Source organism: Podarcis liolepis (assembly GCF_965112155.1).
Source record: "Podarcis liolepis genome assembly, chromosome: 2".
In the NCBI taxonomy this organism is placed as follows: domain Eukaryota; kingdom Metazoa; phylum Chordata; class Lepidosauria; order Squamata; family Lacertidae; genus Podarcis; species Podarcis liolepis.
Genome location: NC_139555.1, coordinates 71,513,514 through 71,538,423, shown reverse-complemented (window position 1 = coordinate 71,538,423; position 24,910 = coordinate 71,513,514). Strand labels below are relative to the sequence as shown.

General features: G+C 46.3%; 1 protein-coding gene across 2 annotated transcripts in view; it reads right to left on the bottom strand.

The window, feature by feature from the left end:
* Window positions 1-24,910, bottom strand: part of SEMA3B (semaphorin 3B) — a 76,250-nt gene that overhangs the window by 21,191 nt on the left and 30,149 nt on the right. For both annotated transcript variants that reach the window (XM_083488704.1, XM_083488703.1), the window contains 5 exons: window positions 19,194-19,337; window positions 10,960-11,117; window positions 8,635-8,697; window positions 265-384; window positions 42-135 (listed from right to left, as the gene is read on the bottom strand). In XM_083488704.1, coding sequence (XP_083344830.1) covers window positions 42-135; window positions 265-384; window positions 8,635-8,697; window positions 10,960-11,117; window positions 19,194-19,281 — 523 coding nt within the window. In that variant the 5' untranslated portion in view covers window positions 19,282-19,337. The remainder of the gene's footprint in view (window positions 1-41; window positions 136-264; window positions 385-8,634; window positions 8,698-10,959; window positions 11,118-19,193; window positions 19,338-24,910) is intronic.

Genomic DNA, 24,910 nt, shown 5'->3' with positions numbered 1-24,910 from the left:
AGTTATCACTAGATTTTGAGCAGAGGGGCCGGGTCCCTTACCTGCCAGCACTGAAGCGGCCACATGACGTGGGTCGTAGGGGCTTTTGCCTTTGCCATCTTCTAAGTTCTTCAGGTCCAGTTTAAACACAGAGTCCTGGAGAGAGAGGGAGGAGGGATGTGCCAGTAAGAGAGGCCAGAGAGCAGAGCCTGGGGCTCAAGCGACTCTCCTGCCTGCGCCTTCCTCAGCTCTCTACCACCCAATGAACCTCCATGCCTGGCTCACCTCTGCACGCTGCCCAACTTCTACGAAGCCACAAATGGGGTGGAAGGCCCCAGTGCCGCAGGCATACAGGTGCGTCCGGTTGAAGAGGTGCAGGATCTTGACGAAGTTCATGCACTCGGCCTGCAAGACAAGAGCGAGGCCAGTTATGGAGTGGGCCCAGGGGGTGCCTACAGAAGACCTGGCCCAGCACCCTGTGCTTCCAGTGACCAACCAGACGCCTGCAGGCTCAAAGGCTTGAGATGCTGCATAAGGAGAGGAATGGGCACAACACAGAGGCACCAGCAGCTCCAATAATAATAATAATAATAATAATAATAATAATAATAATAATAATAATTTATTACTCTGGGCAGCTTTACCACTCTGGGCGGCTTCCAACAGGACATTAAAACCACAATAAAACATCAATCATTAAAAACTTCCCTAAACAGGGCTGCCTTCAGATGTCTTTTAAAAGTCAGATAGTTGTTTATTTCCTTGACATCTGAAGGAAGGGCATTCCACAGGGCAGGTGCCACTACCGAGAAGGCCCTCTGCCTGGTTCCCTGTAACCTCACTTCTCTCAGTGAGGGAACCGCCAGAAGGCCCTCGGAGCTGGACCTCAAAGAAAGGGAGCTGCTAAGGGCTTTGGACAGCTGTTAGGAATGTAAAAATGATTCTCGCATGCCTATCTGCAACTTCCCACCCAGATCCTTATTTCAGATGTGCCTCCTCTGCTGCCAGAAAGAATGTCTTGTGGGGCAGGCCAAGCTGGGAACGGAGGAGGAGGAGAGGCCACAGCAAGGTGTGCGCAGGAAGAGCAGCGCATAGGTTTTGCTGGCCTGTGGTTCAAGCATCTGAAGTGTGGGTCCTTCCCTTGCCTCTGGACGGCCTCCCCTGACATTGCTGAGATGCCAGAGCATGTGGGAGCCTCTCTTTCCCTCTGGGACTGTACAGAATTTCCCACACTGGGCGGGAAGGAATGGGGGTGTCCATGGTGGACTGGGAGTTTCTGCACATTTCACCTCCCGGCAGAGGGCGCCGTAGGAAGCAGCCGTTCCATCACACTAAGCTTGAGTGGCTTTGTGCCTGTCACCTGCAGACACGAAGACCTCTGCTCATGCCACAGAAGACCCCTGTTTGAGCCGCTGCCTCCCTCCTGCAAAGCAAGCCTCCCCAGCAGCCCCTCCCTTTCAGGGCCTGTCAGGAGGGGAACATCTGTTTGACTTGCTGCTGAGCACAATTAGCCACTGACGGATCACTCCTGCCCCTTAGAAAGTGGCTGATTATTTAAATGTCTGGAATAACTCAGGCAGAAGTGATGCTCTCTTGTTATATGAGCCCCAGGGGAGTGTCAAGATATTGGGGGGGGGGGGGGAGGAAGTCAGGATCCCATCCAGCCCCACCAGGCACCTTGCAGGAAGAGACAGACAAACACCGCAGAGACCTCTCTTGAAGGCTAACTGAGAACAAGCCGACCTAAGGAGGCAAGGCAAAATAATAATAATAATAAAATGCTAAAAAGAGCCACTCCACAAGTGGCCAAGAGCAGGGGGTGGGGATCAGGGAAGGCTCAGCAAACAAGTAGCAATGGCAGCAAGCAAGGAAACCTACAGGCAAGAGAGGAAAAGGGGAGGAGGAGAAGGGAGCGCAGAACCGGGGGGCACAGGAAGCTCCCTCACTCTGAGTCAGGCCACTGGCCCATCTAGCTCAGCGTTGCCCACACTGACTGGCAGTGGCTCTCCAGGGTTTCAGGCAGCAGATTGTACCAGCTCTACATGGAGGAACTAAATTCCAGAGCAATGCTTCATGCAAGGGGAGCAAACATGGTGGCTGCCAGGTGTTCTTGGACTCCAGCTCCCATCAGCCCCAGGCAGCTTGGTCGATGGTCAAGGATGGTGGGAGTCGTAGCAGGCACCACATGAACTGACCCTGGCTGCAAGGACTGCATTGGGACTGAGTGGGCCAGAGTTCAAGCTACAGTCTGATCACTGGTTCTGTGTTCAGCTTTGGAGTTTCAGTGGTTTGCAAACTTCAAAACCAGGAAAGATGAACTGAGGGGTCCTGCAAGATGTGCTTTACAAGAGAGTGGTTGAGTTGTCACTTTCTTTCCTTTTCCCTTCAGTTTACTCCTCATAGTTTCCTGCCTCCCTTCCCCACCCTCCCAACCCCTCTTTCACACACATGCAACATACACACACTCCTCTGGAATTTGGAAGTGTTTGGATTTATCAACACCACCACCACCATGGAATTGCCTCCATATACCCATCAATAACTTTGATCCAGAATCTCCCCAAATGTGTGAAGTAGGCATATTAGAATAGACAAAATTCTGCAAGATGGAAAAGAGTTCCCCGTCAGTGGAAAAGTTTTGGCATTTGTGCAAAGTTAGTTTCAAAAGGAAAGAAGGCTGGGATAAGGAAAGGGGAGATAAGATGGAGCAATGACCATAAAGCAGGATATAGCAAACACCAGACAAATCATGGGAAGATTTCCAGCAGCTCTTCATGCTATTATCAGTGACTGATCAGGTGTAAAAATGAAAGCCAAGGCCAAGCACAGGCTAATTTGCTTGATAAGATTAAATACTGGAAGTAACTGAAATGCCTGCGAGATAATAATTTGGGGGTGGGGGTGACTATAAAAGCAAATGTATGGCATGAAGCTCCAACAGTCATGCACCTAGAACCACAGGATTCAACCAACCTGGCCTGCTAGCAGAAGCCAGTACAGTGCCATGGGGCTCCCCCTCTTCCTCTCGTGAGTCCCCTCAATCTGCTTTGCAGAGCAGAACCCCCAGAACAGGACACAGGGAGAATCATTCTCTCTGGCAAGCAGAAATACTTGCACCAACAGAAGGCTCAGAATTCCTCCCACAGACTTTCAGAGTTGGAAAGGACCTTGGCAGTTATCTCATCCATGGGTGGAGAAGCTCTTGGAACTGTGGCCATGCCTCTTGCTTGCCTACAAGTAGGATGTGGGGCAGTGGCGCACTGAGAAACATCTGTCCTACATTGCTGTAATGCAGCCTGTTGTACAAGGTCACATCTGCTGCTCTGCCTCTCTGCCCCACCCAACACTAGTCCCCAGGTGACTGCCAGGGGTGTACCTGGGGGCTGGCTAGGTTGGTCCCCAACAAAGGCCCAGGGGAGGTGCAAAAGATTGAGCCTCTCCACACCAGTACATCTCCTTGCAGGGGTGTAGCCAGGATTTTTGTTGGGGGGAGGCAGGTCTTTTGTTAGAGGGGGCATAACTTCAGTTTGCTATGTATTTTATCAATTTTTATTGATGGGGGGCAGCTGCCCCCCCCCCGGCTACACCCATGTCTCCTTGCCAAGGGCACAAGGGAGCCTAGGCACTGACTGCCTAAACCACTGATGAGTGGCCCAATCCAACCCCTGGGGCAAGTCAGGAAAAAACCAAGAGCCTCAAACCCAAACTTACCCCCAAATCAACAGGCTCAGTCCCTCCTCACCTCTTGCACACAAAACTCTCCTGTTCACTCACCCAGTTTGTTTGCACCAAGGTGACTGTGGCAGAGTTAAATGCTGGGTAACTGGGGGAACCCTCTGCAATCAACGCTATCCCTGCTCAGGAACATAGGACACTGCCTTATATAGAGTCAGACCATTGGAGCATCTTGCTCAGTATTGCCTACACTGACTGGAAGTGGCTCTCCAGGATTTCAGGCAGGTGTCTCTCCCGACCCTACCTGGAGATGCCTGGGTTGAACCTGGGGTCTTCTGGTTGCAAGGCAGATGCTTTAGCCCTGAGCTATGGCCCTTCTATAGAAATCTAGCAGTCTGCAGCCACAAATGGTGGCATCAGTGTGCCACCTTGCACTTGTGCCTTTTCTATGGTCATAACCTCCCCATCTGGAAAAGCTATCCAGGTGCATGCCTTTCCCCCTGGGGAAGACAACATCTGAGAGCTTGTTTTCTTATTTGAGCCAAGGAAAACTGAAACTTCAGAATAATACTTGATCTATAGAAAGGGTTTGGCCTCCCTTACCCCATTTGGGCTGTCCAGCTGTGCAGCTAATGGTTAAGGGAAATGAGCGAGATGCAACACGGATGGATCAATGCATCAGTCACGGGCCAGATGTTCCCAGATGTTCCCTGCTTTCCCAACTGCTCTTCCAGAGGCTGGACATGTGCCACTGAGTGTCTGCCCATCTTCTTCAAACCATCTGTCACAGAGATGATGAGTCCTAGGGAGCAATAATGTGGCAAACAGCCCTTGTGGCATGCAACGGCATACAAGAAGAGGGACTCTCAACGCCATGAATTGGGTCAAGCTGCAAGTTCGGCTGGTAGCTCAGCACCAGAGCATATGCTTTGCAATCCCATGGCGCCAGGCACAATCCTGAAATGCTGACTCGCTGCTGTCACTCGCTGCAGACGATGCTTAGAAAGAAGGACCAGGGATTTAACTTGGATGAAAACTGGTTCTTGAGCAAAAGCCAGCCACTGACAGAGAGTGACTTTGAAACCACTGTGGTAGAAAAGGACACACTGAAAGCACATTACTTCCTCTGGGAATTGTAGCTTCCTCCTTACTGGGCTACATTTCCCAGCACCATCAACAAACTACTGTTCCTGAGATTCTTAGGTGAATGCTATGTGCTTTGTGGTGCGAACACACCCTGTGTCCTTCAAAAAAACCCCCCGCTCTCTCTTAGGGCTCTTCCAAACTTCCTTTTGTGCTCTGTTTCTAGGTAGAAGTCAATGCTTTAAAGCGCCATGACCTAGCACTTTTTTTTGTGTCCTGGTGCTGTCTCCATGAAAACCCACTGAGTTAACACTGAGTTGGAGCAAATGGGAAATTGCCATTTGTTTTGACTCAGCGTTAAAGAGAAGGTTTTCATAGGGGAAAGTACCGAGGGGGGGGAGGGGAAGGACTTAGACATGGCCCTTTAAAGCCTAGAAACTGTGGGCCAAAAGGTAAATGTGGGTGAGTCCATAGTGTTGCCAACCTCTTAGCACCTGCTCTGCTTTCCCCGCTTAATTCCTACTTAGATGGAAAGGCAAGAGTGTGATCTCGCAGCTTATGCTCCATTAATGCTTAACCTAGACTGCGAACATCAATCCATAGCACTGAATTTAAATGAACTTCCAACCATAAAGACAGCTAAGCTCCAATGAGCCCTGGACCCTTTCCCAGTCCCATTAAAGCCAGCAAGCTTCTTCTCTGCAGCCTGCGCACTGGACCAAGTCTATTCTTACACATGCTCATTATCACAGCTCAATATATATGGGGATTTTTTTGTGCACTCTGGTGATAATTGCTCTGCCTCTAAAATGATTTGCACAACAAAAGGGGGTGTCTCCCATTATTTACTCCCATTCTCTGAAGATGCCTCCCCCTGTAAGATTTGCTCTCTGCTTGGAATATGCTGCTCCTTTTAAAATGGAGGGGGGGGGGAAATTGAGTTGGTTCTTCTCACACTTTGCATCTGATTCATTTAATACGAGACTGCCACTGGTTAGGCACATACTCTGCTAAAGGGCACAATTGTGCGTGTGATATTCACACGATTGAAAGCCTGCAAATCTGCCAGCATATAAGAGTAGCTGGAAGTGCTGGGTTTGGTACTTCGAGGATTTATTAGTTGTGATGGGAGTGGGGAATGCTCAAAGTCTCCCTCTCCCTCTCTTACAAACACATGCACACAGATGTCATCTCCAAAGCAGTCCTTGGGGTCTAAACCATTTGCAGACCATCCTACCCACCCACTGCTGGGCTGGTCTTGAGTAAACAAGCCTGGGGCTCTTACAGCCCCTATCATCACTCTTCAGCAAGCCCAGGAAGAAAAACAACCTTGGGACTTTTTGTTTTCCTGCCCTTTTGCCCTGATGGATAAAGCAGCCTGAATATGGAGAGCTGTTGACAGGGAGAGAAAAGGAGACAGGGAACCATCAGAGAGAGGAGTGGGGAGAGGGAGGGATGGAGAGAGAGAAAGAGAGAGAGAGAGGTGTCTTGCTAATGCCTCTCCTCCTCCCACCAGCTGCTTTTCAGGAAGCCCCACAGCCCACTCTCGCTCAGCACAGAGGTGCTGATCTCCCCACCCCTCTTCAACAGGGTCAGTGGTGCTTGTGTCCGAAACAAAAGCTGGGGAGGAGTGGCTGAATATAGCACTAAGCCTGGGGGGCTCAGCTCTTGGCTTTGCCGATGCGTCTGTGGTGCCGCTACTGCATTGTCACTCGCTCTTCAGCCACAGTGGTTCTGCAACAAATTGCTTCTGCTTCAAACAAGAGTGATGGGACACAGAGCAGCTCTTGTACAGGCACTGGTCCTGGTTCCCCCACTGCAACATCTTCCTGACTGTGGCCGTGTTGCTGAAAACTCCTAGCTCCATTCACTTTTGGCAAATGAGCCATCTCTCTAGGCCTCTTTCCTCTATGATGAATAAGGGCCATCGTTCAGTGGGAGACCACATGTTTAGCATGCATAAGGTCACAAGTTCAAGGTCTGTAATGTAGGTTCAGCTGGGATATAGCCCTGTTCTCAAAGCCTGGACAGCCACTGCCAGTCCCTGCAATCCAACGGTGGATAACCTGTGGTCAGACAGGTGTTACTGGACTCCAACTCAGCCAGCATGGCCAATAGTCAGAGATTATGGGGTTGTAGTCTAGTAATACTTGATGGACCACTGGTTCCCTACCCCTGCTGCAGACCGAACTCAGCTAGAGGGACCAATGGTCTGACTCAGGAAGTTGCTAATCCTTCCTTTGCCTTGTTCAGAGAGTTGCTTTCAGTGTCTGTATGCACATGCATAGAACACTTTTGCCTGATTCCACACTAGGCTATTGTCCATCATGCAAATAATTAACCACAGGAATTAGGTCATCATGACCACATCACACTTTTTCATGGCATTCTGCACCAGGTCAAAGTACCAACAGCAATTCATAACAGTGCATAGTGCCGGAGTTCCCTTAAGGATGGCAACTTTCCTATCCCACAGCCCATAACCAGAAGCAAAGGCACGTCTCACTTCCCCTTGTGGATCTATGTGATGAATGGAGAAGGCAGTTGCATGAATGACACAGGTCCTATTACTGTCACATCAACCCCATCAGCTATTGAAATATTTGCATGGATCCTCAACTGTGAGGATCTGAAGGACTGAAACAGCGCACTCAGGGCTCACCCAGCCTTTCTTCTGTGCCACTTTCCAGCCACAGGGCCACGCTTAAAAAAGCTCCATGTTCAAGTGTTTTTGTTTTGTTCTTTTGTCCCAGCACTTTCCCTGGGCAAACCCCCATTTTACCAAATGACAACCTGCGGGGAAACCTAATTGCAATTTGATCCAATTCTGCAGAAAAACACAGGTTTTCCCTGGGAAAGTGCCAGGACAACCCCCCCCCCAAAAAAAAAACACCCCTGCTTGGTAATGGAACTTTAAAGCACAGAAACATGGCACAAAAGGAAGTCTGGATGAGTCTCCAAAATGACAGTCAGCTGGATGTGCCCAAGGTCTTAGTCCTAAAGCCCACAAACCCTACCTCTCTTTCAACCTTCTTGGGCGAGGGCAAACTCTGCTTACATATGCTGTTTCAGGGCTTAGAGCAGTATTCTGAACAGAGACTGGCAAAATCCAAGGGGGAGACAGGCTGCCCCTTTGTCCTCTCGTGCCCTTTACTGGAAGCTGCGCCAAACAGCCTCAATGGGAACTTCCAAGTTGACCAGGCAATCCTGAAAGAAAACGGTGACCCAAGACTGCTCTCCAAAGCTAGGGGAGATAAACCCAACAGCTCACAAAGCTCACATTGCTAGGCTTGACACAGCACCGCTCCTTCCATGGACAACCTGTAAGAATTATAGCCAAGGTGACCGAGACCCCTTCATGCTGCTGGCCCAACGTTATCAAGGAGCAAAATCTGGCTGTGTCCTGGTTCATCTCTGCTCCTGCCAAAATGGTGGGAACCCTCCTCTTATCTCCTGGGAGGTCAGGATGGGTCACAGCTAAGCAGGAATCTCTTAAGTGCACCAACCGGTCCCTTCACAGCAACATGACTCCCAAGGCCTCCTGGGGCCTCTATCCAGGGCTGGGGCATGATGGTGCTGTCTGCGAGGCCAGGGAGAGACAGAGAAAACAGCAAGATACTCAATGAAAACAGCAAGATGCAATGAAGGGTCATGGGTGAATTACTGGGAGGGGGAGGCTGCTACCATGTATCAGTTTTTCCACAGCTCATCGTGGTCGGACAACTCAGAGAAGTCTCCATGCCCTGCTTGATGAGGAGTCAATTGAAATGTTCGCTCTGGAAAGCAAGCGACTCACATCGCGTTTCCTGATGCTCCTTATCCTCCTTTGTTTTATGCCCCAACTCACATAGGAGCTGAGCAAAGGATTTTCCCTCCCCATCCAAATGGGTCACTTACATTGATGTCTTTTCCTGCCCAGTTGCATTCTTCCCTCCATTCCACAGGCGCTGGCCAGTAAATCTGTGAGAACAAAGATAAGGCAAAGATCATTTGCCAAAATATTTTTGTATTTTAAGAAATGGGCTCCTAGCATAGTCATTCATCACACTTGAAGTTAGTCAAATGCTGCTAAAAATGCTGATAGTTTTTTTGTTTTGTTTTTAACCAACCCTTAGTTGTAATGCTCCTGGCTTCCTTTACTCACTGTCCATCACCTGTCTCCTTGGTATTTGAGACTTGACACAGGCCTCCATCTTTTCTGTGTTTTGAGCATATTGTAAACATTTGCTTGGTTCAAACTACATTATATTAGGAGAGTTTTAAGTGGCATTTTAAATTCCTTTAAACTGCCGCTGTTTTAGGGTATACTTTTGTCGCCAGAGTGTTTTGTTTTGATTTTTTAAAAAAAATAATTGTATGGTTTTAATTATCTTTTTAAAATTGTCTTTGCCTGGAAAGGTGGTGTATGAGGATTTTGGATATATAAACAGAACAAATAAATAAACAGGAGCCATAAGGCCCACTGCTGGCTTTGTACATTTTTCTACGTCCCATTCGGGGGCAGGGGGGGCCTCTGGTGACAAAAGTATACCCTAAAACACCAGCAGTTTAAAGGAATTTAAAATGCCACTTAAAACTCTCTTAATAGAATGTAGTTTGAAACAAGCAAGTGTTTACAATATGCTCAAAACACAGAAAAGATGGAGTCCTGCGTACTTCTGGGAGAAAGTCCCAAAGATATTATACCGCTACTGAAAAGGCCCTGTCTCTAGTACCTACCAGTCTGCTGGCTCTTCACAGTGGGCAGGGCCTTAGAGGCTGATTTTAAGGCCTGGGTAGGTTCATGTAAGTGATGAACTGCAATGTTGATATTCCAGGGCTAAGCTGGGGGATACTGTGCATGCCAGGAGTCACTGCAACCGAATTCCTTGGATCTGTGTGTTCCACTATTCTGGCCCTCATTCTACTGAGTTTAGCTGGAAGTAGTGCTTGCTTCCAGAGCATGTCATGAGCTTTGATCCAATGATCCTTGCAAATGGGAACAATGCCACACCCATATACCATATACTACCCTGTACAGTGGTACCTCAGGTTACAAATGCTTCCGGTTACAAACCCCGCTAACCCGGAAGTAGTACCTTGGGTTGCGAACTTTGCCCCAGGATGAGAACGGAAATTGTGTGCCAGCGGCATGGTGGCAGCAGGAGGCCCTATTAGCGAAAGCGCGCCTCAGGTTAAGAACGATTTTGGGTTAAGGATGGACCTCCAGAACAAATAAACTTCATAACCCAAGGTACCACTGTAGTAAAGGGCCTGTAAGTCTTTTGCCATGAAGCTTTGTACATGTTGAGGAAACCAAACCTGACCCACAAGACCCGTTAGTTCACTGTGTGCAAAGAAAACAGACAGCAAAGCAGGCAGCCATTTTGTGTCACTAAGGAATATCAGGAACTATCTTGTTCTGAGTCAGACCATTGAGTCATCTACACTAACTGGTAGGAGCAGCTCTCTAGGATGTTAAGACAGGTAACCAGTGTTGCCTGTGGATACTAGGGAATGAACCCGGGGCCTTCTGCATGCCAAGCATGTGCTCTGCCAGTGAATTATGCCCCCTCTTCCAGCCATACCGGCCAAAGAAGTGCAAATGCTCCAGGAGCAGGGGGTTGGCGGTGGCTGTATTGTGCTCCCAAAGAGTTTCCCCTGCTGGGCTAGGAATGCAGCTTTCGTCCACAGCCCAGCGGTAAGGGCGTCAGCAGCCTCAACCCACCCTCTTTCCAACTCCATTAACAGGGAAGTTTATTATAGAAGATTTCACGGAGGAGTCTGGAATGCGGGATCCGTTGTCATGACGAGCGAGCGGGGAAATGGCACTACTAAAGGCTGAGGAGCAGAGGAGGGAGTTGAAGAGAGAACATAATAACTCTATTGATTGCATCCAATATTGGTGTCCTACTCAAAGCAGATCCATTGAAAATACTGGACATCATTATCTTCTGCCCATTAATACCAGTGTAAGGTACAACCCAATGTCATCATTTATTTTAAATGGGTGGTATTCAGCTAAGTTTTACTCATTGAAATGAATGAATGTAACTTAGTAGGTTAATTAACTTCTGAGTAAAGCTTGGTGGAACACCACACCAAAGTTTCCATATTGTCCTTCAGTTCAGAATTTCTGGGGTGGCTTACAATAACAGGTCCGAGTCTGAGAGGGAAAAGACATGTCCAGATACCCTCGCCCTATTTTGGGTGGGAAGCCCCAGGCAAACAGAGCCAGGCTACCTTCTTGTCCTGCTTGCTGATGTTGTCTAGGCTCAGGGAGGCCAGGTAGTTTTTTCCACCCACGAAGAGCCGTCCCCTCTCTTCATCCAGCAGCAGGGAGTCGTAGCAGCAGGAGCGCTCCAGCTCATAAGTGCGCAGTCCGTGGCGCAGTCGCAAATCTGGAGAGGAAAAAGAAAGGAGATGAACCACGATCGCTTGCGTGTTACGCACAACTCCATCTGCATTCGCAAAGTTAGAGAGAATCAGCTGGAGTCAATTGAATACAACATAAGGCACCTAAGCGAAGTGCAAACAATTATCCCTTGATTTCTGCTTTTTAAATTGGTTTTTATTGTTACAGCTGCATTCAGGAATTGAAAGGAGAGGCATAAATGCTGAAATAAACAAACAAAGCTGCACTCTGTTAAACGTGGCTATTTCCCTATTCCAGAGGATGTTTATGCAGCTTAAAACAGTTATGGCTTCCCCCAATTCCATATTGGGAGCTGTAGCTTGTTGAGAGTGCTGAGAGTTGTTAGGAGACCCTTGTTCCCCTCACAAAGCTACAATTCCCAGAGTTCCCTGGGAAGAAGGATTGACTTAAGCCACTCTGGGAATCACAGGGGTCTCCTAACAATTATCAGCAACCATAACAAGGGATATGACAATGCTTGTACTGGAGATTTAATAGAATTAGATTAACAGAGAAGTTGCAGGAGGAAAGAAGTTAACATAAGGACCCACAAAAGGGAGGAGGGAAGTCCATGGGAATTTATGGAATTCTCTTTTTGTTTTGGTTGTTTGACAATTGTTTGTAAACTCAAAAATCTGAAAATTAAATTAATTTATTTTTAAAAAAATTCTCAGTACCCTTAACAAACTGCAGTTCCCAGAGTTATTTGGGGACTGTTAAAAATGGCAAAATGCTTCTTTAAATACAATGTGTGGATATGGCCTGAGTTTATCTGAGAGATGGCATCCTTAAAAGTCCTCTTCCTGACACTCCCTTGTAATCTGAAGGCCTCTGACAGTCAAGGATACTGGGATATCCGTTCTGCTTATGTGATGACATAGTTATTATGACTGTGCAGCCCATAAAAGCCTGCTATATGTGTGCAGCCGGATAAGGGAGTCCTTCTCCTACTCCAAGAAACTTTCAGTCTGAACAAAGAGAAAGGTGTGAAGAGCTCAGAGGCCTAGATCTTGGGCAAGATCACATAAAGGTCATCTGTAGAGCCAAGACTTGGAACACTGGTCTCCTGTCAGTTATGCTAGTGTCCCAATTACTCTTGTCTGTGTAGGAGATTTCCACACCCATTGCTTAGATGCCAGAGAGCTGTATAGGGTAAATCACAATTGGACTAGCTAGCCCCATCTTACTTCTGCATATTTTGGAGGAAATGATAACCATCATTTATCCTTTGAACTTTGTGGCCAAGCAACAACATGGAGCTACTATTAACAGAGACATGATAATGGACCTTCACCTTTATCACACAGATAAAGGTGTGCAACCAGTCGGAAGCAGCGCCTTGGTTTTCAAACGGTTCCAGAAGTCAAATGGACTCCCGGAACAGATTAAGTCTGACAACCAAGGTACCACTGTACTAGGTGGTGGTGAACAGATCTGAAAATGCAGATCTGCAGCCCCAGTGCTCCAGTAGATGCTGCTGACGTCTGGAAATGCAGGTGGTGTCCTGTAGACATTCCCAAGCCTCAAGTTTCTGACGAACCTACTCTGGCTGCGTACCATTCAAGCAGTGAGCGGGGAGTAGGCTGGGTGGTGGTCGGGGGGCTTCTGCCGATTTCGTCTTCCCACCCTACCCCCACCCCGTCTGTGGCCTGTGTCCTCTTACACCCACCTTTCAAGCCCGCTCCCTGATCTGTTCCACCAGCTTTAACAGGTTAGCAGCCTCAACAACAGTGTGACGTTAATCTCCCAGCACAACAGGCATCTGCGCAGAGAAAGGGCCCTTTCTCTCTGCAGAGAGCCTAATCTGCTTTCGGCAGCAGGAACAAATAAGCCATTGTGGAGAAGGGGAAGAAAGTGGCTGGCAGGGGAGCAATCCACCCGCTAATGAGCTGCTGCCCATGTCGGGTGCACAGGGTGCGCAGGGTCCAGAGGGAGGTCACGGCCTGATCTGCAACCCCCCCAACCCCCCCTCTCCATGTTCCTTGGCTTGAGTCTGCTAGTCCAGCAGCACCAGACAACCAACATGGCCTTCTCTCCATGCCATCTCCCTCCTCTGTGGCTTGGTATTGACCTCTGGCTGGGCCACAGATGGGCATGGAAAAACCTGAGCTGGCCTGGCTCAGGCCTGGCCCTTACCTAGTTCTAGTCCTGCATGTCCCTTCCTGGCCTATCTGCTTTAAACACAGAACCTCCAAGTGCCCCTATTTTCCAGGGACAGTCCCAGATTTACAGAAGCCATCCCCATTTCTGATTTGATTCCAGAATGCCCCACTTTTCCTTAGGGTGTCCCTATTTCATCAGAGAAGTGTTGGAGGGTATGGAGTTATGTGACCCCCCGAGCCAAGGAGATAAGTAACTATACAGCCTTTGGAAGTCATATGAAGGCAGCTCTGTATAGGGAAGTTACTAATGTTCAATGTTTTATTTTGTTTCTATATAATTTGGAAGCTGCTCAGAGTGGCTGGGGTAACCCAGTCAGATGGGGTATAATAGTATAACAATAACAATAATAGGATGCCCCTGTTTTCATCAGATAAATGTTGGAGGGTATGTAAACAACAACTACTCAGAGCACAGAACTGGAAAAACTTGAACACCTACATATCTCACAATGGCAACACAACGTATGGCCTTATCTGAAAAAATGACAATAAGGGTGCATGACCTGAATAGTGCATCAGATGTGGACAAAGTTATCATATGAAAATATGGCACCCCTTTGCAAATATTTGAATGAACACTGGCAGCCACCGACTTCGCACACAGGCTTACGGCAAAAAACAACACGTTCTTTTGATTATAGCTTGTTTTAACTGATTTTAATACAGTGGTACCTCGGGTTAAGAACTTAATTCGTTCTGGGGGTCTGTTCTTAACCTGAAACTGTTCTTAACCTGAGGTACCACTTTAGCCAATGTGGCCTCCTGCCGCCGCCGCGTGATTTCTGTTCTCATCCTGAAGCAAAGTTCTTAACCCGAGGTACTATTTCTGGGTTAGCGGAGTCTGTAACCTGAAGCGTCTGTAACCTGAGGTACCACTGTATTGTATTTTTACATTGTTGTAGCCTCCCCTGGGGCTTATGCTGAAGGATGGATAATTTTTTTTTTTTAACAATAACCATGGGTTGCATGTCCCTCCACTGAAATGAATGGGAGTGTCTCTACCATCAAGGAGTTCCACGTGTGCAATGAAGCCTCAGAGCCCACACCAAAGTGTTGGGTTTGGTAAGGGAAGAAGCTAATGAGCACAGTCTTCACAGGAGCAAAAATAAAGCTACCATAGACTTTTCCTGTTGTTGGTCCTGCTTTGAAAGGAGGCTTCAATCTCATGTCCCTGCATTGATCATTTAAAGTGAAATCGAAATTGTGGTGAGCTTATTGACTGTGACCTTCAAAATCTACACATCTGCTTCTCTTTGCATAGAAACACAAGACTCTGCACCTGGCTAGCCAGCAAGGCAGCCAGCCACACACCTGTGTGTTCTACCTGTATGTTTACATTTCACCTCTCCTCCTCATACTCTGCAGAGAAAGGGAATGAGCACATAGAGGAGGAAAGGGAGTGCAGGAGTGTGGCGGGGAGAGACAAGGAAACACTTTATTTAGCACCTTCTTGAGAATTGGTTTTTAATCACATTAATCCCTGGTGAACTGATAAGCTGGCCAGCTTGCTTTCTCTGTCACTCATAGGAAATTCAGTAGAGGTTTTTATGAAAATAAAGATGTCAAAGAGGATGGAATAAAAAGAACTTTGTCTTGTCTGCTTGGGAAGCAGACATAGCCTTTCCCACTGTTTGGCATATTTTTAACTGCAGCACAGAGTTATTTTCATATTGTTTTGATGCTAAGTCTCCAGTTTTAGATATTTTAGGGTGAGGGTGTGGAAATTTATCTGGCTGGTGGGCTGGATCCTCACCTTCTTATCTCACATGGGCCATTTGGACAATTGGCAGGGCCACCCCTCTGACATCAAAGGGGCTTGCTGTCAACAACAATTGTCTATGTGGTGCTGACAGCCAGCCTTCGCTTTGTTCATTTGCAGGTGTGACTTCGATTCAAACTGCACCTGAAAACAGACATTTCCCCTCTGCACTCCAACAAAGACCATCACAAAGCTGGTCTGCGGGTGGACATTGTTCAGTTGCAGGAGCTGTTTGGATAGAAACCACCTGCAAAGAGACAATTTCAAAGGCCATCCCTGTCAGAATTCATCAGCGGGGGTCACTGCTGTCCGCCCCACTTGCCAAGGAACAATAAGAAGTGCACTTTAAGCTCCCAATTGCTCCTTTGCAGCTGCATATTTATTTGCCGCACACCGGGCATCACATACGACGGCAGGTGGACACAGTTGCAGGGAACTGTCTCTTGGGGAAGATTAAGACCCTGGCTGGGCCTAATGAACCCTGTCGTCTGGAGGTTCCCCACTGCTGTTTAAGAGGTGAATGGTGCTGGTCAGTGAGTGGTCAATGACAGCAGTTACTGCTGCTTGGGGGCTGAGGGATCAAGGAGGTCTGGTGAGCTTTGCCTGGTTTTGGTTGCACCAAAATCACTAATGTGTCCCCTCTGAGGAGGGTGGTAATGTGAGAATGGGGTTTTACCATGGTTTGCTCTCCTGTTTGTCAACTGCCCTGCCTGGTGTCATTGCTGTCAGTTTTTAGGCATTCCTACACAGAAACTCCCATTTACCAAGGCCTTTGTTTTTTTCATTGAGGTCATACCGCAGTATGATTTCCATTTGGTTTGTTGTTTACATTCTTTAATTGGGTGGGTAGGAATGATCTTTTTTATAATACTGTTGCATGAGTGACTTTGTTTTTAGATCAAAGTTGGCTTTTATTGCCTTTCTTGATGCTTTCCTTGTAAATGTATTGATGCTTTGTGTGTATGTTACGAAACTATAAGTTGCTTTGAGGATTTCTGTGTGTGGAAAGCAACAAATAAATGAGGATAGCATTAATAAGAATAGTAATAAGAATACAGTGGTACCTTGGGTTACATACGCTCCAGGTTACAGACTCCGCTAACCCAGAAATAGTACCTCGGGTTAAGAACTTTGCTTCAGGATGAGAACAGAAATCGTGCTCCAGCGGCTAAAGTGGTGCTTCAGGTTAAGAACAGTTTCAGGTTAAGAACGGACCTCCAGAACAAATTAAGTACTTAACCTGAGGTACCACTGTAAGAGCAAACACTTCCAGTTCTCCAGAAGGAGTGCCTGCATATCACTCCCTCAAAGCAACCCAACTGCCCTCCATTTTTTCCCTGTACCACAAACACTAGGGGTGTGAAATGTGTGGCCCTTTACATATTGCTGTGCTATGGCTCCCATTATCCTTGCTCATTAGTCATGCTGGCTGGGGCTGATGGGCGCTGGGAGTCCAACCACTTCTAGATGGCCACATGTTCCCAACCTCTGCCAAACACTTTGCCCTTCTATTCCCACAAGCAGAACACCCCTTCCCTTTCCTTCACAATCCATGTGACGCACTGTTGCAAGCACTTGGCCATGAGCATTCAAGGACTGACTTCATAAGGGGTAACTCGGCAATTAAAGCTGCAGCCTAGCAACTTTACAAATCATTCAAAAGATGAGATGTTCCAACATGTCATTAGCTTTGGCCAGCTGCCAAAAGATAAGAAAGCGTGGCCGTGTTTGGGAGAGAGAATAACTTTTGGGAGAAATTTCCGTAAAGACTGCACCTGTGCTAGCAAGTCCGACTAGTGCCCCATCAACACTGCTGCCATCAGTGGTAGAAAAATCTGATACTAGTCTAGTCTGGCTCTTAATGCATTAGCGCTGCTTTGTCATTGTAAAAGGGGATGCCAAAAAGAACCCTACCAAAGGATAACACTTTGGTAGAATCCATTCATCACCAGAATAAAATGTACCCAGTGTCCATGGTACTGCACCATGACATCTGCTACATCCTAGGAATCTAATGCTTTATTGAAGGAAACCTTGCGTTTGTAAGGAAATGTCTGAAAATTGTGAAGCATGCGGCGTAGGCCCAGAAACTAGCAAAGGTATGATGATTGTACAGCCTCATTACTAGATGTTTCAACAATGAGTGACACAATTTGTCGGATCTGCTTTTCCTTAAAAATCAAGCAAATGAATTAGACAACTTTCTGTGGTCCATTCCAGGGCAACGTTCTATGATATCATCTCTGAGTGCATGAGAGAATTTCTTCCCCTCTTAGCGAGAGATGCTTTTGTATCTTATTTCACATAAGTACAGAGTCTATTTATCATACTAACGGACTATCTAATAGCTAAAACACTTCCAGTTACTTGAAAAGAAGCATTCTCAAACACTAACAGGGTATTTTAGTCCCTGCTCATCACTTCCAGCAGACTAATGAATGGGGCGTGTTTCACAGAATCATAGAATTGTATAGTTGGAAAAGACTCTGAGGGCCACAGCTGTGTGCACGAGTGTGTGGCGGAAGTTGGACTTTGTCTTCCACCAATAGGCTGCAAGTCCATTTTGCTGTTGACTATCTAGTAGTTTTTGTTGCTTGTTGCGATTCTTGCAAAGACTGCTGACCTATTATTATTACCATATTTTTCCATGTATAAGATGACATTTTTTTCTGAAATTTTTGTGATAAATTGAGGGTCGTCTTATACATGGGTTAATATGCTAAGTAAGCAAGGGCAGGTGCTGCGGCAGTAGAAGGGAAATGTTGTCTTATACATGGAGTCGTGTTATACACAGAAAAATACGGTAATATTATTAATTTGTATACCATTTACATGTCCAAATGGCTTCTAAGCGGTTTGCAACTATAGAAAATCCACACATGAAATTAAAATATGCCATAACAATTCCATCAGAGCATTAAACCTTCACTAATTAAAATACATAATAAAAAAGCCTGTTTCATTCAGGTAGGGGCTCTATATGTTTTTAAGCAAGAGTACATGCTCATGATTGCTTAAAGTTTAATTTATATGCCTTAATGTTAAGAAATCCTGATCATGCTGTCTTACTTCATATATTAAAATCCATTGGTGCATCACAGGGGTTCTAGATGCAAACACACAGAGAAATAGTCCACTCCTAGGCTATACAATCTGAGTATTTTGGTTAACAGCCTTTTAATATGTTTGTTAGCCAATAATCGGTCTAGTCCTTTATTTAAAAAAAATGTACTTGTACTGTTGCCCATTATCAAATATTTATCAGATTCTTTCCGGTCATTTAAAACTTGTAAAGTATTAGCACAGCCACTTAATTTGTGGTGTTATATAGACACAAACAAATGTTCTGTTTTGGCTTCCCTCCCCCCAAATGTTCATAATTAGACAGTCCTTACGCATCTCTTTCCTAAACTTGAAAGAAACATATCCCCACAACATATGGGATCAGAGCCAGACCTCAATGAAACCAGCACATAAATCTGAGGCAGTGTTGGAAACTTAAGGAAACAGAGTCTTTAGCTACACATGAGTGTGAAGAAGAAGAAGAAGAAAAAGAAGAGGAGGAGGAGGAGAAAGAGGATCCATTTTCATCTCACTAGTAAAAGAACAGAACTCTTCCTGATTTGATAGTAACAGAGTGCGCCTTTCTAAATGCCCCACACTTCCTTACTCCTAGCACAGGCTGGACACTGAGTGCACCAGCTACAATTTGGAGCATCAGGATAATAATACACAGCTCTCCATGACCTTGTGTGTCTCTGTAAAGATCACTTGTTATGTTATAGGAGGCAGGTAGAGCCCTGAAGGAGTGGCAAGGTGGGCATCATAAGATGGAAACACTCAGAATATAACATATTCGTAGCTGTCACATCGACCCCTTCCTTCCACAAACTCTGCTTCTCTGCTTACCACCTCAAAACCTGTCTTTCTGAGTTTTGCTCTATGGAAAGACATTGTCCATAACATCCTATTGATGGCCCCATCACCTATGGAGGACTGCCCATTCAAAACCCTAGAGATTCCCTGTAACACTCGTTCACACCTCCTCTGAAAATGTTACACGTGTGTGTGTGTGCGCGCGCGCACGCACACACACACACACACTCATCCATCCCCTCTGTTGGTTTGATGTCCGCCTTACTATGAAAGGAGAGCTTCAGACGCGGATTGGTGTTGGTAGCTAAGGCTCCATTTCCAGCCAGCAACAGGAACACCAGTGCCTGGATCATAGTAGCAGCAGCTGCCTCTTCTCCTCTGCAGGCGCTGGACTCTGAACCTCTGGCAGCTGAAAGGCGGAGAAGCAAGAGTGAGATTGTCTGCCAGATCGGGTTACAACAGCAGCCCCCCCCCAGCCCCTGCAGCACAAGTGGGAGAAGGAGGAGCGGGGGAAATCCTCACCCTGCCTTGGAAAGGGAAAGACCCATCTAAACAGCACTGATCTCCACCCAGACCCACCTGCTGGCTTTCTGCTTGTCAGGTCACATCCAGAAATGCAGCCAAAGTTCTCCACCATGGTGCAGGCCATTGTAGCACAGTGGTTGGAAGGCTAGACTATGGCCCTGGAGGCCTGGGTTCTAATCCCCACTCAGCCATGGTGCTACTGGGTAACCTTGGGCCAGTTATTATCTCTTCGCTTAATCTACCTCACAGGGTTGCTGTGGGTATAAAACTAGGGGGTGGGGTGGGGTGGGGAGGACTTCCACAACTGCTGGCACAACTTATTTTTCTGTATTTTATTTAGCTACTTTATGCAACTCTCAGCCCAAAGCCCTGGTATGCCCCTTCTAATCATAATTTTCAAGATGCACTTCTGACCTTCTGGTTTCAGATCTGTACTTCTTGGTACCATTAAGCACAGAACTACATGTCATATTTTGGTGGCGAATCTATGACTTATTCAAGGATATGAATGCCAAAATGGCTGCTAAGAAACCGCTTAAAAGCCACTTTGGTATGTGAGTGGTGTATTGATTAGTTAATTCATTAATGTGGCCATGACATGAACAGCATAAGGATTTTACAGACAGTAACTCAGGGTGGCACTGAATGTGTGAACACTGTCAGCGGCTCAGGGTCAGGGTCATCAACAGAAGAGAGATGGCGTCCTACTTAGATCTCGGTACAGAATACTATTTCCCTGTTTGGGCACTCCATCAAATGGTCAAAGCAGTGATAAGAATGTAGGGAACTACTTTTCCTAGTGGATAGCAGTAAGATGTCCTTGACTTCAAAACAAAACAGAATCTTGCGGTACCTTAAAACCTATCAAATGTATTACAGTATAAGCTTTCCTGGACTATGATTCACTTCATCAGAGTTTCCTAGCAAAAACAACAACAGCAACGTTAAACTGCCCCCCGCCCCCGGCAATTTGTGCTTAGTGCTGCACTAATCTAAGAAGGCACCCAGTGCCTATAAACACAATATGTTTCCTTGTTATAAGATGTTTCCGACACCAAGATAACATATGTGAATATGCCACTGGAAAGCGAGATTGGTCATTTGCTGTCAAGAGAAACCTGGATTTCATAACCTTGCCATTCACAGGATTGCAGAGGTGCTGATAACATGGGATGCATAATCTACTCCTATAATAAACTGGTGAGAGGATTCATGTGCAAATGGTTTGGAAAACTGAATGGATTCTGAAAATCTAAGTAATTACCAGCCAGCTGCTAATCTCCCTTTCCTGGGCAAGGTTCTTGAGTAGGTGATCACAGACGAGATCCAGGCGCTCTTGGAGGAAACTGATTTTCTAGGTGCATTTCTGCTTTGGTCGCCCTGTACGATGACCTCTTGTTGGGAGAGAGACAGGGAAAATGTGCCCCCGTTAGTCCTCCTTGACCTCTCAGTGGCTTTCAATACCATCAACCATGGTATCAAATGTCTGAGTTAAGGGTGGGTGGCAGCATTTACAGTGGTTCTGGTCCTACATGGATGGAGGGGTCCAGAAGGTGTTGCTTGGAGAGTGTTCTTTGGCCCCGTGGAGCCTTCAGTGTGGGGTTCCTTGGGGTTCAGTTTTATCCCCTATGATGTTTAACATCTACATGGAGCCACTGGGTGGGGTTATCAAGAGGTGTGCAGTATGTTGTCAGCAATATGCTGATGACACACATCTCCACTTCTCCTTTGCATCTGCAGGTGAGGCAGTGGATGTGCTGGCCCACTGTACTTGCCTCCTTCATGGACTGACTGAAAGTCAACCAGGCCTTTTGTTCTTATTTTTATTATGCATTTGTGTTTTTTATATTGCAGTTTTATGTTGTGAACTGCCCTGAGATCTACAGGTATAGGGCAGTATACAAATTTTAAAAATAAATAAATGTGAATGGGTCTTTAAGTCCTCCATTCTAAACTGCATTACACCTGCTTTGAGGTTAATGAATGACACCACTCTGAAGAAAGTCTCTCTTGAGTTCCATGTGGTTTACTCCAAGATAAGTGAGTACAGGGTCACAGCCTCCAGTCAAACACTAATAAGATTGGAAGTGTGGTCTAATAAATGGCTACAGTGCACTAAACAACAAGTGCTAAATCCTAAACCCTCTTACCTGGAAGTAGAGCCCCATTGAAGTGAATGGGACTTACTCCTGAGTAGACCTGTTTAGGGCTGCAGCCTTAAGTCTTCCTTATAGCTCCATCAGGGTAGGCAACAGGGGACTAGGAAGAGCAGCTTCTACTGTAATATAGCCACACCACATAAATAAGTGATCTCATACTTGTGGCTTTGGGAATCTGTTGTGCATTTGCTTAGCACCAGCCATATTGTCTTTGATTTTTCTTTTACTTTCAGAATCTACAGACATTTAAGTTTGTGTTCATAGATGTCCCCTGATGGCCTCTGAAAGGGTGGGAAGATCATCGGCCAGCTCAGCATCCCATGCAGTCCCATCAATACTGCATAAAAGGGTTCTGTGTACAGATTCTATATGAAAGGGAGACGGGAGCAGGAAAAACCATTCCTCATCCCAAACAACAGTGGATGTGGTGACAAAGCAGGAATGAAGAATGAAATGCTCCATTCAGCTTTTCTCTGGGTGCGGAGAGAGGGGAGAAGGGTGAGGCAAAACTACAGGACAGTTGGGCTTCCACTGTGGTAAAGAGGCATATTGTCCTGAGAGAAAAAAGAGTATGATTCAGATAAGGAGATGCTATGAACAACTATGATTTGTTTTTGCTAACAAAAGGAAACACCATCTCATATTCCAGCAAACTATGACACCCAGGCGTATAAATGAGATTATGGGCACTTCCAGATGACGTGTTTATGTAACATTCATCCTGTTTAGTTTGCTGCAAGGTTAAATGATGTTGCATCAAGCAAGCGTTATCCCACACTTCCCAGTGCATTTCCCTGTCACTTTCTTTATTGCTACAAAAACAAATAAACCAGGTCTTTAGGGGAAACATGTTGTGTTGTGCAAGATTTCCCAATTGCTACAAAAACAAATAAACCAGGTCTTTAGAGGAAATGAGTTGTGTTATGCAAGATCTCCCAATCAATTGCAATTGTGCAGCCTGGATTTTCCAACATGTAACTGAATCCTGCTGAAACTGTGACAGTCTGAATGTCCACTTAACGGCATCTAACTGTATATAAATTCAGTCAATCGATCAATAATCTAAGCAACCAGAAACCTATTCGTTTCTTACTAAATAATAAACTTTTTTGTGTTTGCAAAGAGGGCAATTGACCCAGCTTGGGTCTTTATTTGGGATCAATGAACTGTCCAATCCTTTGACCAAGGAGCCTCCCCCACCCCCTCCACCAGGATCTGTACCTCAGTTTTGGGGGAGGCAAAAGTTACTGGCTGCTTTTGTTAACCTGCTTCCAGCTGGAGGGATTGGGCCATTAACATTCTGCCCCAGTTGAAAGTTTAGAGGCGGTGGAGCAACTATTCAGGGCAAGCTGCTCTGAAGGGCATCAAGGCCTCCAAGACACTTGATGCCCAAGCATTTGAGCTTCACACAAAGGGCTCTGGCAACCTATTGTGATGAGCAGCTCATAAACCCAGACAAAAAACCTACTCAACTCTCCACCCATCCCTAAGGGTGAATATGGCTTTTCAGCGAAGAAGAGCTATCTGTTGGCATGACAACCAAGGTCAAAGTATCTCAGGGGCTGTTATTCACATTTGAGGCTAACTTTGGTGCATCACCCCATCTTTTCCCTTCATTTCATCTCACCTCAAGCAGATGCAACTTGGATGATTACAGCTGCATCATCCATCAAAATAGGGCGCCCTAACTCAGAAGCAGAAGAACCCTTGGGGCAATTTATGCCTTAAACAAAATTATGCTGCTTTCATTTCGCATGTTAAAAACTGGTGTGGTTCCCTTCTATTAATCAGATTGCATTGCAGAGGGTTGGACTAGATGGCCCCTAGGGTTCCTTCCAACTCTATGAAAAAAAACTATGAAAAAATAATGCTAAAAATCTCGATTAGGTTGCTCTTAAATAGGAAGAATAGAGATGAGCAGGGATGCTCTTTGCAGCTGGTAGCCCAGGATACCTCTTCCCTTACCATCGCTAGGGGTGGGGTAGACCTGGACGCAAACAGCTAAATAAATAAATATGAAAACAAAACCAGATACAAATAAACTGCAATTGCTCCACATCTATCTTAATGTATTAGGAGGAATCACTCTGCCCCCAAATACAGCTAGACATTACAGAAGCAGGAAACCTTCTAAGTGTATAAGCTACAAGTCACAAGAGTTTTCAAATAGATGTCCTCTCCTTTTGCTCCTATCTGCCTAGTGTCCTTCCCCCCAGACACACAAACCAATGCACACTCCTCTTCTACATCCTATCATGACTTCAGTCTTGTTTTCCCAAATGCCTAATTCCTTCTTCATCCTGCCAAGATATACCAAAGAACATTGCAGCAGCCTGATCAATGGCCCATCTAGTCCAGCATCCTGTTCTCACATTGGCCACCCAGATGCCTGTGGGAAACCAGAAAGCAGGACCCAAGGCTCTGGTATTCAGAAGCATCACTGCCACTGACGCTGAAGGCAGAGCAGAGCCATAAGGGTCATTAATGGTTTCCTTCTGAAGTTCAGAAGCCTCAGAGGCAGCCTACCTTGGGCCTGCAGAAAACATTCTGCTGCTGTTGTTCCTTATTCCACCTCCTGGAAGAGACTATAGTGATGGAGCACCCATGTTCTTCATGGATCACAGGTTCAACTGCTGGCACCACATTTTTTTTTTTTTAAGGGATCGGGGAAGACTAAAGTCTGAGGCTTTAGATAGCTGCTTCTTATCAGAGCTGACAATACTGAGCTAGATGAACAAATACTGTAGCCTGAGCTGATGTTAGGTGGCTTCCTATGGGGGCACGTCAATATATCCTATGTGTGTGTATGTACTGCTGAAGGGTTTCATCAGTGACTGACTTTGGACGCCACACCTTCTTCAGCTCCTCCATATTTGTTCCATCTGCAGAGGGAAGCTCTCTGAACCTGTACCAGCTCTTCATTGCACTTGTGTCTGTCATTTCTTCCTGTGATTTTATGTGCACTAGAGCTGTCTGTGTTCTGAGCTGGGGAAAGCTCTATTAAACTCTGAGGCTATTGTAGGTCCAGTGCTGGAACAAATTGTTTCAGAGCTGCAATCTAAAGGCGCACCACAAGGCCAGCATTCCTGCCACCTACTTCTCACTGTACAGATGGTCCGATCAGGAGCCTGTAAGGATCTCCTTTCCCTCTCTAGCAGATACCAAAAGGCAATGCTTAGCACAGACCCCTCACCCATCCACCTCCAACATCTCCATTTGCCAGACTAAACCTTGGCAGCTCCATGCATTCTGCATATCAATAGACTGGGACAAATAAGCCTTGCTGGGAGATGTTTCT